Source organism: Ischnura elegans, chromosome 7, assembly GCF_921293095.1.
Source record: "Ischnura elegans chromosome 7, ioIscEleg1.1, whole genome shotgun sequence".
Classification (NCBI taxonomy): domain Eukaryota; kingdom Metazoa; phylum Arthropoda; class Insecta; order Odonata; family Coenagrionidae; genus Ischnura; species Ischnura elegans.
Genome location: NC_060252.1, coordinates 32,427,215 through 32,437,389, shown reverse-complemented (window position 1 = coordinate 32,437,389; position 10,175 = coordinate 32,427,215). Strand labels below are relative to the sequence as shown.

The following is a 10,175-nucleotide window of genomic DNA, read 5'->3' as shown; positions in this document are numbered from 1 at the left end:
AGTATTTACATTGAAAAACGAGTGAATTCCGAAATTACCGACAGAATACTAATTCCTATACGCATGGCAATATCATCCGTGTCCTTCCCTAGCTTCGACTGTGAGGCCGCTTCTTTAGGTAGTTGTCATTTTCTCCTAAGTGGCGTGGTTGATCACAGGCCCAAGAACCCACGATTCTCATTCCACTTCGATCGATAGCGCAGATTATCTAAACAAAATGATTTCGTCACATAACCATGCAGTTATAGAGAAGTGGTTACATTGGATTTAAGTAACGCTGTCACGAGACTAGATTATAGCGTCAACAAGTCCAAGTAACCCATGCGAGATGACGAAAGGGTACTGAAAAAAATTATTTTCCCAAAGGGACCACCTACCCACCTTATATAGGTTATTCTTTCTCATACGAACCCAAAAATTAAATGCCTTCAAATAAGTTACAATTTCCATAATTACCATTTCACTGAGGTAATCACCTATTTTGCTTATCTCAACAGATCCAGATGAAGACTACAACCACCACTTGTGACCTCAAAATACAAGGGCATAATGTATCCAATAAATGAATCATCAGTTGAATACATGGACTTACGCAGCTTCCTCAAATTGACACCCATTACCCGATGATAGGTATTTAGAAGATTATACGGCCAATTTCATCACAGCTTCATCTTGGCATGTTATTGCTCATAGAATATATGCAGTCTGTTGGTCTACAGTACCCCTCACTATGGGAGAAATTATAGTCATCATTAATTTATTTTTCAAATAATGTTGATTCAACAATCCAATACTTATACATTTCATTGTTAATCAGCTCTTTTCATTCCATTTTAAGAGGGAGGAATGGTGTATCAGTCAAGAGTTGGTGTCATGCATTCCATGAACCAGGAGCAGATTCAGTATCGTATTTGGGGAGGGCATGACCTTGGCTCCGGGAGTACGGAATATCCCCACAATCGTTCACACTGTATTCGATTATCTATTTTCCAATACATTCTCTTGCCCTGCTCTGTATCCACGTTCTTTCACTACCTTCTCTCCTCCATTTCTTCCATTGAAATCATAAACGACGGCTTCTTTATCCTCTACAGTCAACATAGCCAATTGACTCCTCTGCCACTTCGACTATTTCCATTTTAATAATTTCCCACCCTTCCTCTACAGTCTGTGTATATTCAATATCCTGGATATTATTTTCCACCAGTTCCTGATATTATCCCCTCATACTCTCCTTCAGAGCTTCTATACTCCATTTCCTCGCCTTCCTTACTTACAAAAGTCTTTTGAATCTCACGTTGCATTTCATGAGCAGGTTGTGGTCTGAATCCTCATCTGCTGCAGGGAAGCTGCGAGAGTTTTTCACATTATTCCTAGACTTCTGTCTCACCATGATGTAGTCTATTTACTAGTAGCTACTAGAGGGGCAAGTAAATTGTACCACCACATGGGCAGTAGATCATGCCTCCATTTCTACCACCAGAATCGTATCGCTTACCTAGTCTGTACCTACCACTCACTGACCCATCTTCCAATTTTCTACTACAGCTACCCCTCACCATTATATAAAATTATATAACAGGGTTAACCCTGTACCCATCACTCCAATAGCCTTCACCATCCTTCCACCTCAGTTCGCATAATTTTAAAATATCTACCCTCCCTTTTGCTTTTGATATTTTCTAACTTCCCCACCCTCATCAATGTCCTCACATTCCACATCCCTACATGTATTGCTGACTTCTTCTTTTCCATCTTCTTGGTCTTCTTTCTTGATTGCTGCTGATTCTTTGCAAGGATTTTGCATGTTGACAACCCTGAAGACCTTGCCGCAGTGAACAACACCCACCCTTTGCAGGTAGGTCCCATTTGATGATTTTCTGAGGCTCATTTGATTTTACTCCAAGTTTTCAGGGAAGAGATAGTTGGTAGGGTTTCCCATTTCCATTCCAACAGTGTTTTTTTATGTGACACCATCATGCGGACTACCTTTCGTCTGGCTCCTACCCTTCAACCTATCTGACATGGGTGGTCCTACCGGAATTAATTCAGAATTATAATCCTGCCACTACAGCTCCAGAGGCCATAGGAACCCGCGAGCCTTTCCACCATGACAAGGTTGTAGCTCAAGGAAAAGGATAAAACCATTAAAAATTAAAAATCTTTGATAAATTTTGGGTGGGAGGTCATCACCAGTAGTGTAGTCACGGGGGTTTTCTAGGATACAGCCCTACTTTGACCTGGGTTGTTTTCCATATACCCTGGAAGAGCCCATAATCTCCGCTAAACCCTCTCCCCCAATTTCAAAATCCTGGCTATGCCACTGGTCATGACCCCCTTAAATCCACCCAGTAAGGAACTCATTTGGTCACCCACTCAGTCTACAAACTTCAGAGGTTTTATCATTTGCAGCAAACTACAGCACTTCTTGATTGAAAATGTGACTCATGATAATATTGATACATATGAAAGTACAGGACATAATACATCAGATTTCCCATGAGTAAGTGACCAGAGTGACAATTCGTCAGGCTACATTTCGTATATGATGTGGCTTATGCCTGTACGTCTAAATATGATATTATAACATGCTTTTTTGCTCACAAACAGACAGGCCAATAAAACCCTACTACAGCAGAAAACTTATGAAACAATAATTCTACAGTGATTAGATTTTGAATGTTAATGCCAGTGCATGGACAACACCACCAAGTATCTATGCAATGGGTATCTTTTCCAATAGATATTCCAAGAATCTTTGGTAAAAAATTCTTACATAAATTTGAAGCAGCTCTACACTCAATTATCCCACCATCTAATCTTGTATACCATATCATCTACAAGGTGATTTCAATAAGTAATGCAAGACATTATTTTCTTGGCCAATTTCGGTTGAAAAAACTTGGCATCTCTTGTGAAACATTCCTACTTTGTCTCGTACAGTTTAATTGACTTCCAATTGTTGACCGTGCTATATGGAGTCTGTAACAGATCTTAAAACGGGCAGTGATTGAGTTCCCTTTGGCAGAAAACCAGGGTAGCTCAGTGGCGGATACAGATGGGGGCACGCACCCCCATTGCCGAACTTTGTAGAACCACAATTGCAACTTTTTACAATCGTAAGATATTGTCTTATATACAAGGTATAAAGAGTTTAACACGTTGACCGCCATGCCGGTCATAATGACCGGAGTCGAGTGGCTCCTGTCACGTCACGCCGGTCATACTGACCAGCCTCCGAGCGACTGTTTCAAAGTGGATTTCTGACGCCGGAGAGACCAGAATCTCTTGCTAACGTATGGGCCATGATCGTTGTGGTGTCAATATAAATATTTATTTTAAAGTAAAGAACAAAATCACATTTAATGTTTAATGATCCGGGAATATTTAACGGAATGAAAAACACTAATGGCATCAGAGGATATATCTACTAAAAACATCATGGCAGTCAACGTGTTAAATAAAACTTTCTTCAACTTCGCAACGTGGCTTAATTTTTTTAATACGATAAAAGTAAAAGTAGCTCAAGAAGCCTTGAGCTTTTTTCCGTATCCGCTACTGGGGTATCTCAAATATTCTTAGGCACTTAAAGCATGTCTACAGTAATCTGGCGGTAGACTAAAGCATGGTGAGTCTTTGGGTAACTCATGTTTCATCATTGCAACTACGGGTTGTTGGCTCTGACATCGACCAGTGGAATGGTATTGTGCAGGCATACAGGCCCTCCATTCAAGGAGGCATCAAGCCATAGCATTGAATGGAGATTACGAAAATGGTGTGGTGTAGCTAAAAAAATTGAGGAATAACATGGTGTATTTGAATGCTGAATAAAACAACCCATTTCAGAAAAAATGTGTTGCATTACTTATTTAACTCCCCTCATAAATGCAGTGGAAATCAGCAAATTGCTATTCCCTACCAATGACATTAATCCTCCCCCTCCCACAGCTCATGGTTTATAATCACAGATATTGCATGAGCAATGGAGAAGGATTTAAATCATGAAATCACCTAATAAAAATGGAGAACAAATTGCCATCAGTATCATACTTTTGCCTATTTTTCAACGTAGTCTCAATTTTTCTTCAACAAACTTTTGAAGATGGTGCCGGAGCTTTTATATCCCTAAGTTGAAGAATTCTCCTGCCAACCCATTGAGGAAGCGTGTGACCTCTGCTCAGACATCATTGTCGCTCTTGAAGAGTTTGCCACCTTAGAGTTTTGTTTCGGGGATGTGATGAAACACCCACGCTTCATCTCCCATAACGATGGAGTCCAAGAACTTCTCCTTGTTTTCCCCCCCAACATTGTTGAAGAAATTTGCAAGCACAGTCTAAGCGTTGCTCTATATGTCCGTCAGTCAGCATCCGGGGGACCCAGCAAGCACACATCTTGCGATAACCCAACATTTGTGTTAAAGTTCTTTCAGTTGTGCCGTGGGAAGCTTCAGGAATGCATTCAACAAGTCCACGGACAGTGACCCTCCAATCATTGAGCAGCTCACTGTTCTTCTGGACAATCCAAAACCGGCGGTCTTCCACTCCGTTCCTCATCGTGAACTTCCGTGCAACCCTAAGCAAAAGCCCTGCACCATTTGCGGACGTGCAGAATGGACATGCACTCTTCACCATCAACTTCAGTCAATTACCGATAAATCTCCATGGGCGGTAACTCCCTTGCGTTATGAAATCGGATAACTGCTCAAACCTCACACTTGGCGATAACTGGGATTGACACTTCCATTGTCGACAGCTGCGAAGCCACATAGTGAATCGCGGACTCATGTAGGGGAGCCACTGTGCACGGCAATGTTGTGGGATTTAGCCAAGCACCGTCCCTCCACATTGTAGCTCATTGGGAACCTTACTTTTGGTACAATCCTTTTAAGTTTCTTTCGGGAAATGCTGCATTGGTAACATTTTCCGCTCGACACTCCTACTGGAGGCATTTTCAAGGGGAAAAAAAATGCTCCCAGTATGGCGTCGAGCAGAAAGTGTTACCAACTCAGCATTCCCATAAAAGAAGCGGCGAAAATCTTCAGACAAAAATAGGTTAGTTCCCACTCTCTCCCCTTGCTTTCAACTACTCCCCAGGACTGCCTTAAATTGTTGAAATTCCTTAACCGTGCAACTGGTTCAGATTAGGTGGCCACAATGTTCCTAAAAATACAGCTCCTTGTTTGGCTGTACCCTTTTCCATTATTATAAGAAATCTTTTACAATAGCATACTTCCCTGTTGTGTGGAAAATACGCAAAATTTCCCTCTTTTCAAATCCGGAAAGAAATCTTCTAAGGAATAATATCACCCTATTTCAATTTTGCCAATTCTATCAACTATATACATATTTTTGAGCAAATCCATCAATGTCGGCAATCTTTCTCTCTTCCTTACATTCCTGACTGACAGCATGGCTTTCTTCCCAGATCATCCAGACTAAGCAATCTGTGCATTTTGCACAAACATTGTAACGAGGCACTTGAGAATTCATCACAACTGGATGTATGCTATATTCCATTAACATTACACATCAATGACCTAGTTGATAGTATCTCATCCACTACATGTAAAATCTTGTCATTTGCAGATGAAAATTTTAAAAACAAATTGATTCCACCTAAAATATGTTGTCTAAAAATTAATCCAACAAAGTCTACAATCCTACCTAACATGATTCGTAAATCTATTCAGAGTCATAATCATAGATTACCTGGGCATAACATTCCTTCAGTGACTTTTCTGGAGGATTTGAAATTATTTTTTACTACAAACTGCAAGAATTGCTCTTCTGAGGAGACACAATCCACTTCCACTATGCTGTTGGTGGGTATGATGTATTGCTACATAGAATTACATTTAATTGCTCTACACAACTTTCCCTGTTCCTGGAACTTTTTTCACTTAAGCTCCCTGAAGAACTAAATTTTTTCTATATAGTCAGCTATTGCCAGTTACAAGCCTTTCTACTAACTTTTCCCTCAAAAGAATTAGATTCTCTCACAGTATTGTAACTCTAGCCAGTCATGTCCACAATGACATGAGACTTTTCATTATTATTTATCGCCAACACAGATCATCTCAACTTTCTCTTCTCTCGAATTTGTTCCTTCATGCATGATGAGGTCGGGTGACCTATTTCATTGTTTGACCCTTTCTATCAATAAATACTCTTCTCTGTTAAGACTCCCTTCATCCATTCAGTGTGTTCAAAATGCGTTCCATTTCGATCCTTTTTTCATCCCCCATCCTCTCAACACCCTATGAATACTATCATTCTTTGTTATTAAGTAGTACTGTGGAATATTGTTTGTTCATTGTTGTTTACTATTTGTTAATTGTTTTATTTGTTATTATGAGTGCTTTATCTTTGGCCTTATGCTGTTTTTGGACTGCATCAAATAAATAAATGATCATGAGAATGAGGTGATAAGCATCATCTAAAACCATGAAAAAACCAATATCAACTTTGGAAGACACTATGCCTAAAGTTGGTTTAAAAGTGTCAAAAATTGGTCATTGGCGTAACATAGACAATCGAGCAAGCGATATGATTCCTAAAAATGTGAGGTAAAATTAATACTCTGCAAGTGCTTAGTGGAGGTATTACTGAAATACCACTCATGAGCTACACATACACCGGCAGTTGTCTACGCATGGATGGAATTTAATTAATATAAAGTTGAAAAAGGATGGACATGATTGCAAAGGTAGATGTGTATATCATACCAAGTGTCTGTAGCCTAATATGTAACTGTCATGGACCTGCACATGGATGTAAGAAATGACAGTAACACATGCTACAGACACTAAGTGACCGAACGAAGCAAGTTTGTTCCTTGAGGTTCATAGAAATAGGACTAAAAACTAAGAATTATGAAATTTCTTAGCACAACCACGAAAGAACTTAGCTGTAGGACATTGATGAATCAGCAGAGGAATACTTTCAAAACTCAAAGAGATAAAATTGGCATAAGAACAATAATTGGGTCTGCAAATAGAAAAACAACACAAATTAAGGTGACAAATGACATATGTAAATGGGACGAGGTTAATGCTTATGAGAGTTTTAAGAATGGGAGAGGATGAAACCATAGAGTACAGAGTTCAAATGGCAGATGAAGATTTTTCCCACTCCCAATTGGGAATTTTTTCTCAAAAAAAGTCAGTCACTCAGTGATTGCGACCAAACTCCTCGTTCAGTGAACTCAGATACCCTTTTGACTGCTGACAACAGGCTGGCAGTTGATCCTGTATGGTTCAAAATTTCTGAGTTTAGACTTGATTGCACTGTTTAACGATAAAAATTGCAAGTGAAACACTAAGTAGAGCTAACAATAACGAAAAAAGGATACATGAATGTGTTTCCTCCAAGGAATGGACATGGGGGAAGAAAATTTAAGAGCATTATTCACATGTTACTCTTTATGTAGCATGAAGATAATAGTGACTACAGGAACAAAATAGGACAAGAGTAACATTTACATCCTTGATTGAAAAAAATTCATATGACTGGTTTGACCATTACTTAACTCAGAAAAAAACGTAACTTATATTGACAGCAAATAAGAAGTAAGCGATAACTCATTAACTACAAGCCACTCACCTGTGTATGTCTTTACTCCTAATCAAAATCTGCTTGTTCTTCAAATCCTTTGAAACCGTTATCTATTTCATGGAAATTCAGCAGAAACTTAAATCCAATAAAATTTCTTAACATCAAAACATCAGCAGCCGCTTACTTTCATGAAAATATCAATTATAGTTTCATTAATTTCCTGAGGGAATATTCTTCAAAAGCCATGACCACTAAGAATCAGAAATCTTTAATTGATTGGTTCTTTGAAATGAAAACCAATCATCTAAAAAATAGAGCCACAAGGTAGCAAGCTTAACTATGAGTGGTGTCTCTTTTCCATACACAAGACATAACTTACCACTATTTCAGCCCCAGTAAATTTTATTTTATTTCTTTACCTTATCATATTTAAGTGTACTACTTTTGAATAATAAAACCTGTTTTTAACACAATGTCCAATCAAATGACTTAAAAGCAAAAATACTAATATTTAAAAACATCACAATATTTATTACGGGTTTAAGTTGTCCGAATAAAAAATCACTTCTGATTAAGAATACTAGGAAAATAACTTCAATTGGTACAAGTCACAGAAATTACGTTTGAACCAAACGCCTTCAAATGCACTCCCATTACTTTGAAGCATTGTTGACATAAAACTGAACATAAAAGGGAATACAGAGGAAGATAAAGCATGACGTAACAACCATGCACCCATGTCACTCTACAAGTACCACAATGGATAATAATAAAGTACAGCCATTTAATAATGAAAAATCATATTGCATCCAACAAAAATAAGAAAGGATATCACAATGCGTGTTTCTCACTCGATTTACGAACACATTATCATGCACGACAATTTTCAATTCTTGCTTAATAACACTGTAAACAAGAAAATATTTTATGTAATTGAACATTTTATTCGTTATTTTTTGTATTTTCACATAGTTGTTGCTCTTTGAAAAACTGCCTTCTCACACTTAATACTTGCGGATGGTAATAATTTACATAATTAAACTTCGAGCAAAGTAAAATGCTACACTGATAACTCCCAACAGTGAGCTTACAAATTGGAGAAAGAAAAAAATGCCTCAGTTACACAGGCATACCCTTTTAAAAATCAGCAAATGGATTAAACAGCAGTCAAGGTAGAAAGTTCCACTGACAGCTTTCCGTCCACTAGCTGGTAACTGGCTGTTCACCTATTTAGTTTTCCAACCACTAGTCTTATCACCACTGACACATCACTGACAAACAGCTAATGCCAAGTGTTGGAAATGCAGCAGTGGTTGGCACACCATGTACGGAGTAACTGGGAAAGTTTAGGTTAACCAAGGAAGCAGACCGAATCCCCACTACTGCTTGTTCCCTCCGCCACCACCTCCACGAACATAGCTGCCCCCACGACCACCACCCCTCATGTTGGCACCTCTCCCCTGGCCACCTCGACCTGCCCAAAAGAAACAATCCATTAGCACACACCTCACCACCTTAAATCAGCTAATCAGATACCTCTCCTTAATAATACCTTTACAAGGAGTCCACTAAGTGAAAATTAATAATCAAGGTTCCACTTACATCATTGTACCAACAGGAAGTCCATTACATCATGCTCATTCCTGCATAAAAAAATTATCCACTTGGGGCTGGACTGAGGGCACCACTCTTTAAATGTAGTTCTGTTTGCAGCCACAATTTTACTAAGCTGCACCTCCCACGACAAGTATTTGGGTGCACGATAATATCAGAACCATCCAAAACTGGATGCGTACACAAGGAAAGTGCTTTCTTGGGGACGAGAAGATCACCCTTTTTAAGGGAGATCCTCGAAAATTTTTTGAGAGGAAAGTACTAGTTTTAGGCAGCAATTCTGACACACAAGCACTTTTATAAGCAAAGATCTTGTTGAACAACCCAATTCTGTTTTCACATACCACAACTGAGATTTATTAACTACCAGCTCAGTAAATCAGATACTTTTCATGATAGTTTCAAAGTAAATTACACGGAATAAAACTATTACGAGGTTCAGATTTTATCACATATGCTGAGCTAAATAAAAAAAAATTCATCCAACTGAAAATTTACCTAGATTACTGAATCAGAAGATCAACTAAGAGGAAGTTGACAAACTGAGCAGAAGTACATTCTTGTAAGCATAATTTTCTGCCTTTCATTTCCTCCTCTACTGGTTAGAATAATTTTATGGATAGCAATGGTTAGGCTAGGCCTACCCCACATTTCGCCACCCACCAACAGCCAGACTAATAAATCCTTCACCTGAACCTCAAACAACCACCAAGGTCAGGGAGGGACCAGAGAAATCTGTCCACCATCAGAATAATTTCTAGTTTGAAGAATACGCAGGGTAGAAGGCAACCATATCTTTTAAAATTATCGTCGAATGGGAATTACTACGGTTTTCAGAAACCATATATTTAAAAAACTGAAATTTTTTAATGCTAATGGAATTATTCATAAATTCTTTCTCAGAGGGCTCAAATTAATTACAAGAAATATGTCACCCTCAAGAAATTTCCCCCTAACTCAATGACAGGAAGTCTTGTGTTCACAAAAACATTACAGCTTTCAGGGAGT

At 38.6% G+C, this 10,175-nt stretch overlaps 1 protein-coding gene and 1 long non-coding RNA gene across 6 annotated transcripts in view; one reads left to right on the top strand and one right to left on the bottom strand.

The window, feature by feature from the left end:
* Nucleotides 1-119: 119 nt before the first annotated feature.
* Nucleotides 120-1,859, top strand: LOC124162909. 3 transcript variants are annotated; one of them, XR_006865705.1, is made up of 3 exons: nt 120-339; nt 498-630; nt 1,798-1,859. It is a non-coding gene; the product is annotated as an uncharacterized LOC124162909 (long non-coding RNA). The 3 variants fall into 3 exon arrangements; XR_006865704.1 differs by lacking the exon at nt 1,798-1,859 and adding an exon at nt 839-1,377; XR_006865703.1 differs by lacking the exon at nt 1,798-1,859 and having other exon boundaries at nt 120-390; nt 498-581.
* Nucleotides 1,860-8,474: 6,615 nt separating this feature from the next.
* The window catches only part of LOC124161826 (caprin-1-like), a 30,964-nt gene continuing 29,263 nt past the window's right edge, over nt 8,475-10,175 (bottom strand). For all 3 annotated transcript variants that reach the window (XM_046538020.1, XM_046538021.1, XM_046538023.1), the window contains one exon: nt 8,475-9,027. In XM_046538020.1, the coding sequence (XP_046393976.1) occupies nt 8,933-9,027 (95 nt within the window). In that variant the 3' untranslated portion in view covers nt 8,475-8,932. The remainder of the gene's footprint in view (nt 9,028-10,175) is intronic.